Source organism: Capricornis sumatraensis, chromosome 23 (assembly GCF_032405125.1).
Source record: "Capricornis sumatraensis isolate serow.1 chromosome 23, serow.2, whole genome shotgun sequence".
NCBI classification, from domain to species: domain Eukaryota; kingdom Metazoa; phylum Chordata; class Mammalia; order Artiodactyla; family Bovidae; genus Capricornis; species Capricornis sumatraensis.
This window is the reverse complement of record NC_091091.1, coordinates 24,302,614-24,320,607: the sequence shown is the minus strand read 5'-3', so window position 1 is coordinate 24,320,607 and position 17,994 is coordinate 24,302,614. Positions and strand designations below refer to the sequence as shown.

General features: G+C 40.2%; 1 protein-coding gene across 2 annotated transcripts; it reads right to left on the bottom strand.

The window, feature by feature from the left end:
* Nucleotides 1-176: 176 nt before the first annotated feature.
* TAF5 (TATA-box binding protein associated factor 5) lies at nucleotides 177-14,103 on the bottom strand. Of its 2 annotated transcripts, XM_068961581.1 has the most exons (11): nucleotides 13,542-14,103; nucleotides 11,087-11,324; nucleotides 6,761-7,076; nucleotides 5,844-6,007; nucleotides 5,602-5,737; nucleotides 4,750-4,870; nucleotides 3,870-3,999; nucleotides 2,470-2,634; nucleotides 1,369-1,546; nucleotides 1,008-1,185; nucleotides 177-700 (listed from the first exon to the last, which is right to left on the bottom strand). In XM_068961581.1, exons 1-11 carry the CDS (start codon nucleotides 14,098-14,100, stop codon nucleotides 483-485), a joined length of 2,403 nt encoding a protein of 800 aa, XP_068817682.1. In that variant the 5' UTR covers nucleotides 14,101-14,103; the 3' UTR covers nucleotides 177-482. The 2 variants fall into 2 exon arrangements, with proteins under 2 accessions (XP_068817682.1, XP_068817681.1); XM_068961580.1 differs by lacking the exon at nucleotides 2,470-2,634 and having other exon boundaries at nucleotides 13,542-14,100.
* Between the last annotated feature and the right edge of the window lie 3,891 nt (nucleotides 14,104-17,994).

Here is a 17,994-nt window from a genome sequence, read left to right as displayed (position 1 = left end):
AATCATGAGCCAAGCAAAAATGTTAGTGGATCGTATAACAATAGTACTTGAGTGCCATACAGTAACTACATTTTTACAGCAGAAACATACATGCTCATGGAATTCTTCAGCTAAAATTCAACATGGTATTATATTACTCAATTTGAATCTTGAAGCAGGATGAATTATTGAAATCAATTGATTTTTTTAACATAATAAATTAAAACAGCATTTGAACAGAAAATGCATAGTTTCCACACAATCCAAAGCACCATGAATGTCCCCTCCACAAACATAATACCTCTTATTCAACTAACGGAAATTAGTTAAATGTGGTTGCTATAGAAACGTGGAACTGTCCTGTACAGATTTTCTAAGCAGCATACTTCCAGATCCATATAGACAAAACATTCTTTGTAGCTTAAATAGTAATCACTGAGGTATTTGCTTTTAGTCTCCCTTTTTCAAACAGTAGTTTCCAAAGGTCTTTTAATACCGACGGTTTATTGAGGACTGTAAGCTCCTGCAGCTAGAACCAAGTTTCTTCGAGTAAAATGGAGGTGTACAACTGGTGTTGACTTGGTCATATATGTTCCCAACAATAACTCTTGTGAATTCTCGGGTAAATTTATATGCCCCGTGGCTGTAGTAAAGTCATCAGTCTCTACATCTTCAAATGCTTTGACAGCATCCCATAACCGTACTGTATTATCCATTGAACCTAAGTGGAAATCAAAAGGAAACCATTTAGTAGAATCTGCCATATTTAAATTTCTGAAATGTCAAGTATGCTTTATGTATTTACATTTCTGGTAAAAGAAATCTGAACTTAACAACTCTATTCCCTCTATAAAGAATTTCAAGCAGTAGCTTAACCTGAGAAGTCAATATACATGTAGGTAACAATCCTGAATCATGCTAAGGAGAAGCAAAATCCAAAACAGGACTTAACTTTGCAATTTTCAACATTCAGTGCTTCCGTTAAATATACAATTGACTTCACCACAAAGCCAGCTCTAGTCATTTACCTGATGCCAAAATTTCACCATCTCTACTAAATCTAAGTGAACAGACTGTATCAGTGTGTCCTTTTAATTCTCCAACCATCAAACCATGTCCAATATCCCAAAGGAGTACTCTGCCATCTGTTGCTCCTGTAGCCAGGAATCTCCCATTGGGAGAAAATGTCAAGGAATGAATTGGTCCCTAAAATAAAGTACATGACAAGAATCAAAAGTAAGGTTAAAAACACCTAGGAAAATGAGACGAAAGAACTATAACATAAACTTGAGTGGTGTTGACAGTATCTTTAAAATGTATGTCACTAGTTAATTTTTAAACTATTTTTAATCTTAACCTTGTGTGCTGAAATAATGAAAGTTAAAATACCTTGTGTCCAGTGAATATCCTTACACAGTTCCCATTCAGGACATCCCAGAGCCGCACAGTTCTGTCTGCAGAGCCCGTAGCAACATAATTAGAATTTGGATGGAATCTGGTACAATTCACATCAGCAAGATGGCCAGCAAATATCCGTAAAGGCTGATAGTGATCTGTAGCCCAGAGCCTTTTTAAAAAATTATTTAACACACAAGGTAATTAGTAGTTAACTCTGAAATGCCAAGTTCTATCCAAAATACAGAAACCACCATGTGAAATATTAGCTGTAAGTGGGTCCCCCTCACTAGTTTACCTGAGGGAAAGGAGGATAGAATGACTTAGAGACTAATCTTTTGTGTTTTTTTAAAGCTATGCCATGCAGCTTGCAGGATCTTAGTTCCCCAACCAGGGATTTAACTAGTGCCCTCAGCAGTGAAAGCACCAAGTCCTAACCACTGGACTACCAGGGAATTCCCTAAACATTCTTAAAACAGTTAACATGGTCCAAAAGGTTTAACTCCTAGTCTAACTGCTAGAGTATTTTTCCCTAGTTTTGGCTACCACATGGTGGTTTACTCACCAAGTTGTGTCCGACTCTGCAGCCCCATACACTGAAGCCACCAGGCTATTCTGCACGGGATTTCCCAAGCAAGAATAACTAGAGTGGGTTGCCACTTCCTTCTCCAAGGGATCTTCCCAACCCAGGGATCAAACCCGGGTCTCTGGCATTGCAGGCAGAGTCTTTACTGATTGAGCCACGAGGGAAGCCCCCAGTGGTGGGGGGGGGTAGCGACCACAAATAATTTCAAACCCAAGCTACCTCTTCCTGAACTTTTAAAGATATGACAGGGAAAGGGCTCACAGTGGCCGCAAAAGACAAGGTTTAGTATCCACTTGGGGAAGGGGAGGGCATGGACTCTTGGTGTAGACATGATTGCAGACAGAAATATTTCTGTCCCAAATTAGTTTTCAGATGACCTACAAATGCTGACATTCTCAAAAAGCTGATAATAACAGAAATGAAAATAAGTTGGCTGGGGTTTGTAATTCCCAACAAGAAACCATTCTGTTCGTTGAACAGGCCTAGTCCTAAGCTCATAATGTTCTTACCGAGCTACTCTGTCATGGCCCCCTGATACAAAATAATATCCATATGGAGAAAACTGTGTGTCCCACACTGGATAGTTGTGTCCTTTATATCCCACCAAGCAAGTAAATGTTTGAAGACTCCACAATCTAACAGTTCCATCCTCTGAAGAGGAGAGCAGGTAGTTCCTGAGAAAAGAGAAGGTAACATATTTGATTCCTAGAATAACTTAGTTACCTGTCCAGTTTCTCTGTATGTTTGTATATGTTAAATATAGGTAACTGACTACTACATCTCAGTTTTAATTTATGCCTGAAATTCACAGTAGATAACAAGAGTTGAAAGTACTAATGTTGGCCATGACACTACATCCACTGAGCACCTACTGAATAAGCTTAGGTTTTTTTAAAAACAGTATCTATTAAGAAAATCACAGTTCTTTGGAAAAAACAAAACAAAACAAAACAAGAGGTAATGACAAAAAGTATGGTCAAATCAGGTCACCTGAAAAAGGCTTCTACTCTAAGTTTCGTAAAGATGAAAATCTTTATGAACGATTTTGGACTGAAAGCAATAAGACATAGATGGTATTACAAAAAAACAAAAAAATACCCTCCCCACATTGCTATGGAATATTAAGAGATCATGAAAAATAGACAAACATTTTCATGGGTTTCTAATTCCCTTATCAGTATTAGTTCTTTTGATTATACAAAGATAAATCTTCAGTTGATAGGTAATATGCCTTTAATAGCAGGAATCTGTTGTGAATCTGGAGATGACAGAAGACAGCTGCTGCTGCTGCTGCTGCTGAATCGTTTCAGTCATGTCCAACTCTGCGACCCCATAGACAGCAGTCCACCAGGCTCCCCCGTCCCTGGGATTCTCCAGGCAAGAACACTGGAGTGGGTTGCCATTTCCTTCAATGCATGAAAGTGAAAAGTGAAAGTGAAGTCGCTCAGTCGTGTCCGACTCTTAGCGACTCCATGGACGGCAGCCTACCAGGCTCCTTGGTCCATGGGATTTTCCAGGCAAGAGTACTGGAGTGGGGTGCCATTGCCTTCTCTGCAGAAGACAGCAGTAGCCACCAAACACATAGCAGGAACCCAAAGAAGCAATCCTCAACCCCTATTGGAGTTACACAAAACTAAAGCTAATTTTTATAACCAGCAAACCCTGAAGTTATGGATCCTGATTTTGTAAATTTAGCTACTATACACCAGTACCCCAAGATGAATTAGCAGAGGGCAAGATTCTAAAAGATAATGAATGATAGGCAACCATAGGATTTTTCTTATTTTCCCCAACATTTGCATAATGTTTCTAGTAGTTAACTTTCACATAACACATATATATTTCATATAACTTTCATTTAATCTCAATGTAATATAGCAATATTTAATTCTTATAGTTTGTATTTTACCTATCTGGACTGAAGCTAGCTCCATAGACGGGACCACTGTGACCATACAAGATCTTCAGCTCACTTGCTGTTTTCTCATCCATGATTCTTTCTAAGACATCATCAGATTCTTTATCTATCAGGCTAAGATCTAAAATGATCCAGAAATATTACTTTTAAAAAATACATTTATTAAAACAATTTAAGGCAATTATTTAATATATCAGAGTTTAGGAGAAGAACTAACATTTGAACTGTTCCTCCTACTTACTAATCACTATGCTAATGCCTTTAAATGAGGTGCTATCATTTCAGGGTGCAAGAGAAGAAAGTGAGGTTCAGAACACTTAATAACATGCCAAAGTGCACACAGCTACTTAGCCTTGGAACTAGGGCTGAAACTCAATTTATCCACTAGATCACAATGTTTTACAAAATAAAACTACAGAGATATTAAAATAAATTATTGAGAATGTGTTATCTTGTTTAAACAATACAACTAGCAAGAAACTTTAAAATGTAACCCTGATCTTAGTTCATTTTAGCCATTTTTTGGCTAAAACAGAAACATACTCTCCCAGTATTTAAGACTTTTTTTTTTAATTTACAAACAAACAATCATAAAATGTTAGATTTTTAACTTCAGGGAGTTTTCTAGCCTAATGCCCTCATTCTACAGATGAGAAAACTGAAGACCAGAGAAATTAAATCAGTCTAGCACCCTGGTCTCCTGATTGCCACTCCAATACACTTTTCACTGTTGGGAATGTTGTTAACAATTTGACTTAAAGTAAAATCAAGTGAAATTCTGCTAAGATCACAATGTTCTGGTATATTCCATAGAATAAAGATTGGTGTAAACGAATGATGAATTTGTATCCTGACAGGTCATCTCAGTTACCTGCTGCTTGTTTGACACTACGAAGCTTTTTGGGTGTCACAGACCACACTCTGACAGTTGAATCTGCAAAACCTCCAGCGATCAAACTAGAATCATCAGTGACATCCACTGCAGTGAGACCCTGCCAATTTAAAAATACATACTAAACAATACTGTTTTAGGGGAAAAAAAATTATAATGACATCTGAGAGAACACATAATGACAGCTATTTTTCTTCACATAATGGATCATTTGAGATTTCATTCTCTTTTGAAATTCACTGTTCAAATACACTTATATTGAGAACATGTCATAATTTACTTTTTGCCCTCCAAATTTGGAACGCATATATAAACAGGTTTTTTTTATTTTATTTTTTAATTGGAAGAAAATTACAACGTTGTGTTGGTTTCTGCCGTACAATGCAAATCAGCCATAATTATAGTACAAAGTATATGTAATTATTTTTGTACTTCACGAAATATATCCTCAGCAGTCTATTATAAAAAGTCTATAAGGATATAAAGAATTCTTATAAAAAATTTAAGTAAGTACTTAAGTTCAGAGAGCTGAACCACATAGCTTCCTCCTTTTTTGAAGGTTAGCAGAATTCTGATCAGTGAAACAAAGGATACACACAAACAAGATTCTGGTACCAAAAAGTTGCTAAAGGTCTTTTAAACACTGTCTTCTATCTATTCTGAGCAATGTCCAATTCTTCTTTTCTGCTATCTTGAAGCCATATCTATATCAAGACTTTAAATAAGAAAACTTCATTTTAGTTAAGACATCTAAGCTACTTTTAATGGTTAATCACATTTTCCATGACTCTCCCAATTTTCTCCCAGAAACTACCCAATTATTTTACCAACCTGGTAAGCATTGAGGAATGTATAGAAACAAATAGAAGGTAAACAATCTGGCCCCAGGCGTACTCGTTTTGTGGTTTCTTTCATATTCATTATCTTATCCAATTTATCTGAATCTTTCAACTCAGGAAGAGGGATTCTGTGAAAGAAAAACAAACTGGAAATTACTCTGACTATTAAAAAACTGGAACCATCTATAACATCGTCTTACACTTACACACACGTTCCTGAGGTTTTTCCCTCACCTGTTTTGAGGTGGAGCATTGGGATCTTGTTTTTTACTTTTGGATCCAATACTATCTTTTTTAGGCTTCTTTTTTTTAGGTTTTCCTTCTTCATTTTCTCCTTCTTCATCCTCATCATCCAAAGGCACCTCAATTTCTGGCTCTTTTAATAAGCCAAAAAATACCTACAAGTCAAGAGAGTCAATTTTTTAAAATTACTTTTTTGTTTATTGATACATCTTTTTAGTATCTTGATAGGACTCACAGTTATAATAGGGTCATTTATATCCTGAAACCAATTCTGTACTTGTGTACCCAATAGACAGTCTCTCCTTCTCCCTTACTGACAGAACCCTGATTTTGTTGGAGCAGCAGCATGCTCAGTTAAAATCATTTCTGTTCCCAGGCTCCCTTGCAGCTGAGAATGGCCATATCGTATCATTCTTGCCAATAAATGCATACACAAACATACTGGGTGGTGTTTTAGAAATACTGTTTTCCTCATAACAAGGGAGATTCAGCAGGTATATCCTCCCCCTTCTGCCTTCCTGGAATACAGCTGCAAAGTTGGAGCTACAATAGCCACCTATGAACACAATGAAGAAAGCCACATTCTGAAGGTGGCTCAGCAGGAAGTATAAGGAGCCAGGGCCCTTGATGGCACTGTGGAGTTCTCACACCAGCCCGGGAGGGCCTTCCTCTTTAATTCATTTTATGTGAAGAAAAAAACCTTACGTGTTTCATCCAGTGTAATCAGGGTTCTGTTAAATGCAACCATTCTCAAATCCTCACTAATATACACATCATCCTTAGAACATGAAACTTAGTATACAGTGTAAAATTATCCCCAAACTAGCTGTAAGAAAAACGTGTAAATTATGTAGATGGAAATGCAACAAGTTTTCATAATCTGCATTACATAGTTCTTATTCCCATACCTTTGATTTGTTTGCCTCTCGTTTAGCCTCTCCTGCCAAACTTCCCACCATCGCATCTATCTGTTGCTTACTACGCGGCATCCCATCAAAGATGTCAATGTAGAGGTGCTCCTGAACTATGTTCCATATCTGATTGTTCTGTTTCTCCTGAAGATGCCTCTTCAAGAGTTGGTACGAGTCTCGGGAAATACGCAGAACAAATTTACTTGTTCGAAAATCCAACATGGTCTCATTCCCTTTCATGTGTTCCTTTTTGGTAAGACTAGATAATACTCGTAGGTCATCCTGGTAATAACATTCCTGATCTCCATGGAACCTGTTTCAGTGATTTTAAAAAGGCATTTTTCAATGTAATCATTAAGGGATCTGCCTCTCCCCCATATATTTATAAACATCCCAGAATACTTTCAATGTAGTAGTTTGAATAATCCTGGACTAAGTTGTAGAATCAGAAGTAACACAATTCAAAATGATTACAATTCAGCTCTGAATTCATCCTAAAAACGACAAAGTTAATTCTCTAGTGAAATGCATCATAAACATTTTGAGGAAATTTGAAATAAACACCATAGATAAATGAAAGATAAGATACCCACCACTGGTGGACAGTCACATTTGAATGCAACCATTGGCAGAGATTTGAAAATGTTAGAATCTTATGTTCTCTCAAAACCCATTTTTTTAAACTTTTTATTATGGGAAATTTCAAACACATACTAAATTAGAAACTAATATAATAAACTCAACATACCTATCACTCAGCCTCTCAACAATAATCAATGCATGACATTCTCACAAAACGCATCATTTTTAGTGATTTCTTATATGCTTAATATCAGATATAAATATTAAACATCAGTACTTTAATAACACGACTAAAGAACAAGAATATGTTGATATGAAAGAGTAAGCACTCCCATTTACTCACCATTACCAAAGGCAATTATAGAAAGCTTTCAGCTTTGGTGCCAATTGCTAAATTTAAATGTACTTTTGTTTCTACAAATCTTAATTATTCTAATAATATAAAATGTAAAAATCATACAGTAACATTCACAAAGAGCAGCAAACAATGCAAAAACATTTAGAAAACAAATGATTAAAGATATTAGGACTTTAGCTCTGACACATAGCCAATAGATTCCTAATCTGTTACCTGTGTTAGCCTAGCATGACTCATCAAGATATGAATCAAGAGTTTCTAAGATGTGAATGAAATTAGAAATCTCAGCCTCTTAATTTTTGTATTAGTCTCTGCCGATAACCTCATCTGAGCATGGGGTCCTGGCACGGGCTGAGATTGTTCATGACAAGGACACACAGAGTCGGTCCCTATGATATCCCAGCTTCCTAGGTGAGGGGATGGCTACACCATGAGACTGGAAGAGGAAGAGGCTTTCTGAGGACAGTTCATGCATGCCTGCCAAGTCACTTCAGTCATGTCCAACTCTCTGCACGCTATGGACCGCCACCCGCCAGGCTCCTCTGTTCATGGGACTCTCCAGGCAAGAATACTGGAGTGGGTTGCCATGCCTTCCTCCAGGGTATCTTCCCTACCCAGAGATCAAACGAGCATCTCATATCTCCTGCACCTGCAAGATGGGTTCTTTACCACTAGCACCACCTGGGAAGCCCTTCTGATGACAGGACTATAAGAAAAATTAGCTTAGAAATTCTGTCACCATCAGCCTTTTCTTTCAAAAACACGGAGCTACACAATGTCATGTGACAGCCTGGATGGGAAGGGAGTTTGGGTACATGTATACAGATGACTGAGTCCCTTCACTGTTCACCTGAAACTATCAAAACTTTGTTTGCTAATCGACTATACCCCAATACAAAATAAAAAGTTAAAAAAAAAAACACTGAGCTATCAAACATTTGCTTTACATACCTTCTATTAGGCACTGTAGAATAATGAATGAACATAATGGCACAGAAGCCAGGAATCCTGGGTTCTATCATTCCTCTATCACCACTACCTGTGTTACCTGACACGCCCTAGCTTCTGGGTCTACTGCTTGAAATGAAGAACTCTCATTCAAACTGTTAGGCACACCTCCATCTTAAACACTCCTTTTCTCTGGCTTCCATAACTCAGCACTCTCCTGGTTTTCTTTCTGCTTCTCTGGCCTCTCCTTTCATCTCTCTTCTACATGGTAGTCTCTTCTACTCTTTTTATTAATCTTCTCCTCCAAACGTTGGTGTTCCCTGAGGTGCAGGTCTAGCCCTCCCACTGACTTATTTCTATTTCATACTCCTTCCTAGACAATCTTGGATTCCGTGGTGGCACAGACAGTAAAGAATCTGCAATGTGGGAGAGCCAGGTTCGATCCCTGGGTCAGAAAGATCCCCTGGAAAAGGAAATGGCAACCCACTCCAGTATTCTTGCCTCGGAAATCCCATAGACAGAGGAGCCTGGCAGGCTACAGTCCATGGGGTTGCAAAGAGTCGGACATGACTGAGCGACTAACACTTTCAAATAATCTCATCCCTATCCATCAATATTGCACACGACCCCAATTTATGGCTCTAGCCCCTGCCTCTTCTCTAAGCCCAGACACTTATATATCCTCCATCTATCAACCTGACATCTCTTAAATGAGTCAAAGGCATAAACAAATCTGAACTCAAGATTATTCTACAATCTGACAAACCCTGCCCTCTTCCAGGGTTTTCTGTCTAAGTAAAGAGCATCCCTATCCAGCTAACGGAGCCAGATACCCAGGGATTATCAATTACACTTTTATCTCCCTTACATTTGTATCTATCTTTCACCAAGTGTTTCATAAATATGTCTACTGCCCTTCACCAACACTATCACCCCCAGTCCAGTGTTTCTCAACATGGGTGCTACTAGCATTTGGGGCAGAACCATTCTTTGCCAAGTGTGACTACCTGCACATATTGGAACTTTTGGTTTACCTAAGACACCTGATCCTCCAGTCAAGTTGATACAACAACCAAAAATACCTCCAGTTCCAAATAGCCAGGAAGGAGGAATAATATTACACTCAGTTGAGAATCACTACAATAACTTCCAAAATAATCAGTCTATGATCACTTCATCCCCCCAATCATTGTTTGCCCCAACATAAAGGTCCTTTCAAAACATAAAATCTAATAAAGCATGGTTCTTCAACAACTTCTGTAGCAAATAGCAAAGATGTCTGTCCCCAGATATTCATTTTTTTCTTTCTTCCTCCACAATAAAACACCGGAATACTAGCTGAGCACACAGACATCTAGGTAAAGACCGTATTTCCTACCTTCCTTGGCCAATGACTAATGACATAAAAAATGGAGAAATACTTGTAACTTCCAGGAAGGATGTGCACCCTCCCTGCTCACTCGAACACTGATCTGATTTCTTAGAGCTGGAGAGTCACCATGTACCACAGTGGAAACTGCATGACAAGGATGTTAGCACTACATGATCAAGAGACACAAAGGACTCCATACCAGTCCTAGAATGCCTTCCATCATGAGAAAGAGAAACAGACTTTTATTATACTCAAGCCTCTACTGTTTGGGGTTCTAGTCACTCTCATGTAATCTAATCCTAACACAGCTTCATACTGCTCTTAGTAGCAGCAGCAGTGTGTGCATGCTCAGTCGTGTCCAACTCTTTGCACCCCCATGGACTGTAGCACACCAGGACCTCTGTCCATATGATTTTCCAGGCAAGAATACTGGATTGGGTTGCCATTTCCTCCTCCAGGAGATCCTCCCGACCCAGGGATTAAACCTGTGTCTCCTGCATTGCAGGTGAATTCTCTACTGCTCTTAAAAGCAAAAATAAAATTTTTATTTAGGCAGCTATTGTTTGATTTTTCAGTGAATCTCAGCCAAATCTAATCCCACCCAATATGACTAACTACTGATCTTAGGGTAAACAAAGACCCTCAACACGGCCTAAGAACCTGCCTGTCCCAGCCACTAACCAACCATCAAGCTTCATGTAGTACCAAACCCCACCCCCCGTACTCTGCTCCAGCCACACTAGCCTTCTTTCACCTCGGGGCCTACCATGATCCTTCCTGCCACAGGGCTGTCACACAAGTTTTTCCCTTTTCTCTTCCTCTGGTTAACTCCTCTCCAGTCTTCAGATCCTATCTCAAACATCACCTCTAGGAGCCTTTCCTGACTTCAACAAGATCAAACCCTTCATTTTAAGTTTAGCAGAGGCACCAGGTACCTCTCCTTCATAAAGTATTTTTCAAGTTGCAATCTGACATTTGTGTAGTTACAGATGTATATAAACATTTTGTGTGTGTGTGTATATATATATAGCTATATATACATATTTTTTATAAATTCACATACTTCTCAAAGAATGATTTTGCTTCATTCTCATGTTGATTGTAGACTAGTTCCAAATACATGTGTACAAATAGGGGATAAAAGAGTTGGGATAGTTCTGCCCGATGGCAGTCCAAGGAACATTCAATGAAGTGTTTCAGTCCGCTATAGTATTCTTCATACATCGTGGGGTCTCCCTGTTGGCTGTAGGCTGAAAGCACGGCACTGACATCTGGCTGGTCTTCCACAGCTACACTTCCAACTGTTTAAAAAATGAAAAATAACTTCAAGAAAATGACCTGACAAGCACCAAAAGACTAAGGCTGTTTTTTTAAGGTCCAGAGGAGAACTGTTTCACAGATGTTTGTCCCTCTCCTCTCAAACACTCTTCCCCGACACAATCACAAAATCTTTTAATGGGATTCAGTTTGGTTCAGTTACCCATCCAACACTTCTTTGGTTTGTCCACATCTTAAAATAAAAATTTTCAGATCAACAGCAAAAAGATTCAGCATTTTTCCTAGAGCTTCCCTATTTTAAAAACAAATTTTATAAAACATGGTATGTGCAAATCAAACAACGGTATTACTCTTCTCTCAAGGCTCAGTGCAAATGGCACTCACCACCACGAAGCCATTCCCTGGAGTAACATTCCCAGCCCTCTGAGCTACCTGAGTATTTTATAACTTTTCAGCAACACATCTTATCCTGTGTTACCTTCACGTATGTCCATCTATCACTCCCTATAAAATACAACCATGTTAATGGTGGGAAGAACTTGCCTTTTATATTTCCAAAAGATAAATCTATTTTATATGCTTAAAACAATTTCCATAACCACCATTTCAAGGCAAAAAGCTTGAGTATTTATTTGTAATATTTCAATACCAAACAACGATACATCTGTCAATCAAATGAGGGTTTGTGGGAAACTTTTTTTAAGTTGTGATTACAGTACTGTTATGCTCTTTACTGCACAAATTTTCAGTTTTTCTGGTTACTATGATGGCCTCTTTTCCTTTCTATTGGTTTCTCAATTACAATCTGAAGGTCAAGTTTCTAAAGAGATGAGAGATTATAGCAAAATAATCAACCACATAATTCATCCATCTTATAGTTCATTCCCAAATTCAGATTCAAAAAAGATTCCTCTCAATCACATTTGCACACAGTTCTACTTACGGGTTACAGTGCTTATTCATACCTCACTCCTGGAAATGCTGCCAAGATTAGGTCTCATAAACACAGGTTAATTTGGCAAGAGGCTCTACAATGGGTAATTTAATTCAATAAACATTTTTTACTGGCTCAGGATCACCTTTGAAACTTTATGTTGTATATGACTTTTACTGCATGGACTTTCTGACAACAGTTGCTGAAGAAAAAGGGGAGCGGGAGCCTCAGGTGTCAGGGATAGGTACTTGGCATAAACTTGTCAGTGCCAGACATTTTACATATATATGAATCTCACAATAACCCGTTTAATAGAAGGAAAAAAACTCTCAAGCTTAGGAAGAGTAACAATCAGCATCACACAAGTAAAAGCAACAGAGACAGAAACTGAAGTCCAATACCTGTTCCTAAATGAACGGTTCTCAAACCTTGCCATAGATCAACATCTCTTGGAAGCATTTTTTTTTTAATCCTTAGAATATTTATTTATTTTTGGCTGCGTTGGATCTTAGTAGCGGCTCCGAGGATTTTTCCTTGCCGCATGCGGGCTCAGTAGTTGCAGAGCGCGGGCCTAGTTGCCCCACGCTGGAGGGATCTTAGTTCCCTACCACGTTCCCACATGCCCTGCGTTGGAAGGCAGATTCTTAACCACTGGACCACCAGGAAAGTCCCTGAAGCATATATTTGAAAATACAGATTCCCAGACTCCACCTGCACAACATCTGATTCACTACGTCTGAAGTGATGCCCAGGAATCTGCATTTCTCTAAAAGATTTGACACCAATGGTATTTAGCCTATATTTTGAGAAAGACTGGCTTCACTATGTACCAACCACTCTCAAGCTGTGTGGTCCAAAGCAAATACCTTGGCCTTTCTCGGTCTGGTTTCTCATCTCTAAAATAGAAGTACTGTCTACCTCACAGTGGAACTGTGAAAATTAAGATAAACAACATAAAATATTTATAGTAAAAGTACGCTAGTACAAATAATGTTGCTGCATCCCTGCCCAAAGCTCAAGAGCCCAAATAAGAACCAAAAGCCTGAAAGTTCCCGCCTCTCCGCGCCCACCGTCCCCATACATCCTTCGGCTCAATAGCTCTCCACAGCCTCTCGCTGGAACTGACAGCTCGGAAGAGGGTTTGACTGCGCAGCCGGCGCACTAGGGAAAGGGGCGGGCATGTGGCCCTAGAGGCGGGCCCAGGAAATTCAAAACAAGCCCGCAGAGGTGCAGGCCTGCCAGCCTCTGCCTTCCCGGCTCACTCCCCGCCGTGCCGGTCCTGCCTACCCCGGACCCAGCGGCTCACCTTTACCCGGAGCCACAGAACCTGTCGCTAAGCCCGAGACGGCGGCGGACCCCGAAGCGCCGCTGACCGGAGGATCCGGGGCCGAAGGGCCGGGCGCCGAGGCGGTGACCCGGCTAAGAAGCGCGCTGGCTGTCTCAGCGCCGGCGCTGTCTGCCTCTCCCGGGGCTCCGGAGCCCGCCACTGCCTCCTCCAGCAGCCGGGCCTCACGGCGCAGCGCTTCTTCGGCCTCGCGGAGGTTGCTCTGCCGTAGAAACTGCAGCACGGCGAGCAGAGTCTGTCGGTCGTGGGGAGCGCTGGCCTCCGGAGCAGCGGCGGGCACCGGGGCCGCCCCCGCCGGTGCAACGGCGGAGACAGCCACCGAGGGTTTGGGGGTCCCACCATCCCCGCCGGCCGACGACGCCGCCGCAACGTTCCCGCCGCCGCCGTTGGGGCCGCTGTTGGTTGTGCCGCCGCCACCCTCGCCAGCGCCGTCCCCCGCCTGCGGAGGTAGCAGCGTCGGCGGTCCCTCAGGCTCTAACTTCACCGCCACCTCCGTCTGCTCCTCTGCCAGCGCCGCCATCTTGCGGCTGAGCCACCTCGAGCCGTCAAGCGTGATTGCGTTTTCGCCACATGGAGGGCGGGGAGGAGCGTTTTACGACATCTCTGGAGGGCAATTTACGGCAGTAGGAGGGGCGATAAAGAAGGAGAAAAAGGAATCGCAGCAAGAGCAACTTTTCAAAAGTGAGTGGCAAAAAGGCAGGAAGTGGAACGTGGGGGCAGCCTCTTGCATTTGCCGGATAATAGTTACATTTATTACAGACCAGCTATTTTTCAGGCACTGAGATGGACGTTTTACATTATGTGACCTTTAATTCAGCAGTCATATAAAGTACCATTATTCTCACGATACAGATGACTCAATCAAGACCTAAAGACATTTTTAAAATGCCAAAGTCACACAGGAGGAAAGCGTCAAGATTCAAAACCAGGTCTTTATCTTAAAAGCATATATCATTTACCAGACGGAGGCTTCTGAGTTACTGGTAATGTTTATATTTTTTTCTGGATGGCGGTTACTTTTCTTTTTCCCATTTATGCCTTATAAAAATTAATTGGGCTGCAAGCTCACGTTTTGTGAACTTTACGCATATATGTTATATTTCAATAAAAACTTTTTAAGAACCTGAGTTTTGTGATTGTGAAATGTGTATATGCTGTATTCGTGCTATGTTAACCATTATTACAAGTAGGCCGCATTTTAGTTGTATATTTTAAAACAGTATGTGCCATTTTGCAACATGCTTCATAGGTTTAAAAGCACTGCTGCATGTTTGAGGACTTACGTTGTGGCTCAGACGGTAAAGAATCTGCGCTGCATATTTGGTCTCCTTTGACTCTCACAACGGAATGAGATAGGTGCAGACAAGAAAAGTGAACCTGGGACATGGGGAAGATCGAGTTATGTGAGGATTAAAGAAGATAGAGTCCATATGGTCGCAGAGTCGGACACCACTGGGCGACTGAACTGAACTAAACACATAATAAATAACTTGGTTATTTTTACTGAACCTTGCAAATGTTTCCTAAGAAAGTCTAATCATGATGTACATGGTGATCTCAAGACTGAAATATAAAACTAGTGGAATTTGACATAATGTAAGATTATGAAACATGGGTAGGGGCAAGGGCAGAGACAGGGGAGGAGATGAGCGTTTAAGTTGTTCAGTTTCTTGCTTTACTAGCAGTTGCACCTTCCTCTGCATCTCATTACTTTTCTCTATGAATTTGTATTTCCCGGAAGGTATCAGCTACCTTGTCTACCCAGAAGGAGAGGCTAAAGCCTAGCATTGGTAAAAGGTGAAGGATGCACCCAAAACAAGAAAACCTGTTATGTGTTGGCCCCATCACTCCCTGTTTATCAAGATACATGCACACGTGCACACACACATATCCTCAGAGGTTTCACAGTTTTTACTGATCTATCAATTTCAGTGCCATCTCTAGGGTTGAGTGTGGTGTGAGTTTACAATCTTGTTCAGTTCCTAAGTTTAAATTCACAAAGCTAAGAGTGAATTTAGAGTTTGCCTCCTAAGGTAGGTAATTGCAAAACTGACGTGCACTACTCCAGGAGCAACTTGTAGTGTGGTTATTGACTACTGCCACTGAATGTACCTAGTCTGAGCTAAGGTGTTCTCTAAGTGTGAGATATGCGCTGGATTTTAAAGACAAAAAGAATAAAATGGCTCAATAATATTTTTATTGGTAACATGTTGAAAGGTATTTTTATATGAGTTAAATATTAAAATTAATTTCCTATTTCTTTTTACTTTTTTTGTGGAAATTTTTCTGGAAATTTTTATTTACATATGTGGCTCACCTTCTATTTCTGTTGGACAAACTGATCTAGACCAGGAGCTTTCAATTTTTTTGGCCATGATTCACAGTAAGAAATATGTTTAACACCAGAACCCATAACCCACATAGGTATGTGGATATTTATAAGTGAGACAAGTTTTAACAATAATATGTATAATTATCACATTGAAATATATACTCTAATATTTGATAGTCTGTTCTTTAAATAAAATGCTCAGTATGACTGATAAAATTTATTTTAATTTAATTTTAAAATGATCTGCAGTTTGAAAACACCAGATAGTTCAGTTCAGTTCATTCACTCAGTTGTATGCGACTCTGCGACTCCATGGACTGCAGCACTCCCGGCTTCCCTGTCCATCACCAACTCCTGGAGCTTACTCAAACTCATGTCCATAGAGTCAATGATGGCATCCAGTGATGCCACCCAGAGGATACCATCTCATCCTCTGTCATCTCCTTCTCCTGCCTTCAATCTTTCCCAGCATCAGGGTCTTTTCCAGTGAGTCAGCTCTTCTCATCAGATGGCCAAAGTATTGGAGTTTCAGCTTCAGCATCAGTCCTTCCAATGACTATTAAGCATTGATTTCCTTTAGGATGGACTGGTTTGATCTCCTTGCAGTCCAAGGGACTCTCAAGAATCTTCCCCAACATCACAGTTCAAAGGCATCAATTCTTCAGTGCTCAGCTTTCTTTATAGTCCAACTCTCACATCCATGCATGACTACTGGAGAAACCATAGCTTTGACGAGACGGACCTTTGTTGGCAAAGTAATGTCTCTCCTTTTTAATACGCTTTCCAGGTTGGTCATAGCTTTTCTTCCAAGGAGCAAGTGTCTTTTAATTTCATGGTTGCAGTCACCATCTGCAGTGATTTGGGAGCCCAAGAAAATTAAGTCTGTCACTGTTTCCATTGTTTCTCCATCTATTTTCTATGGAGTGATGGGACTGGATGCCATGATCTTAGTTTTTTGAATGTGAGTATTAAGCCAGCTTTTTCACTCTCCTCTCACTTTCATCAAGAGGCTTTTTAGTTCATCTTCCTTTCTGCCTTAAGGGTGGTATCATCTGCATATCTGAAGTTATTGATATTTCTCCCAGCAATCTTGATTCCAGCTTGTGCTTCATCTAGCCTGGCATTTCACATGGTGTACTCTGCATATAAGTTAAAGAAACAGGGTGACAATATGCAGCCTTGACGTACTCCTTTCCCAGTTTGGAACCAGTCTGTTGTTCCCTGTCCAGTTCTAACTGTTGCTTCTTGACCTGCCTACAGATTTCTCAGGAGGCAGGTAAAGTGGTCTTGTATTCCCATCTCTTTAAGAATTTTCCACATTTTGTTGTGATCTACACAGTCAAAGGCTTTGGCATAATCAATAAAGCTGAAGTAGATGTTTTTCTGGAATTCTCTTGCTTTTTCCATGATCCAACAGATGTTGGCAATTTGATCTCTGGTTCCTCTGCCTTTTCTAAATCCAGCTTGAACATCTGGAAGTTCATGGTTCACATACTGTTGAAGGCCAGCTTGGAGAATGTTGAGCATTACTTTGCCAGCGTGTGAGATGAATGCAATTGTGCAGTAGTTTGAACATTATTTGGCATTGCCCTTCTTTCAGATTGGAATGAAAACTGACATTGTCCAGTCCTGTGGCCTCAGCTGAGTTTTCCAAACTTTCTGGCATATTGAGTGCAGCACTTTCACAGCATCATCTTTTAGGATTTGAAATAGTGCAGCTGGAATTCCATCACCTCCACTAGCTTTGTGGTGAGTGATCACATCATAGTGATTATCTGGGTCATGAACATCTTTTTTGTATAGTTCTTCTGTGGACTGAAATGTGTGAATTCCATTCAGATGGACTGAAATAGGTGAATTTAATTCAGATGACCATTATATCTACTACTACTACCATATCTACTATTGTGGGCAAGAATCCCTTAGAAGAAATGGAGTAGCCCTCATAGTCAACAAAAGAGTCCAAACTGCAGTTCTTGGGTGCAATCCAAAAATGACAGCATGATCTCTGTTCATTTCCAAGGCAAACCATTCAATATCACAGTAATCCAAGTCTATGCCCCAATCAGTAATGCTGAAGAA

What these genes read in the sequence shown, in the direction of transcription:
- TAF5 (XM_068961581.1), bottom strand. Translation starts at nt 14,100, where the DNA reads ATGGCGGCGCTGGCAGAGGAGCAGACGGAGGTGGCGGTGAAGTTAGAG. An exon ending in TTCTGTGGCTCCGGGTAAAG is followed by an intron (nt 11,325 to 13,541) that starts GTGAGCCGCTGG and finishes TTTTTTAAACAG; the next exon opens with TTGGAAGTGTAGCTGTGGAA. An exon ending in GGATATTCACTGGACACAAG is followed by an intron (nt 1,186 to 1,368) that starts GTATTTTAACTT and finishes ACTTTATTTTAG; the next exon opens with GGACCAATTCATTCCTTGAC.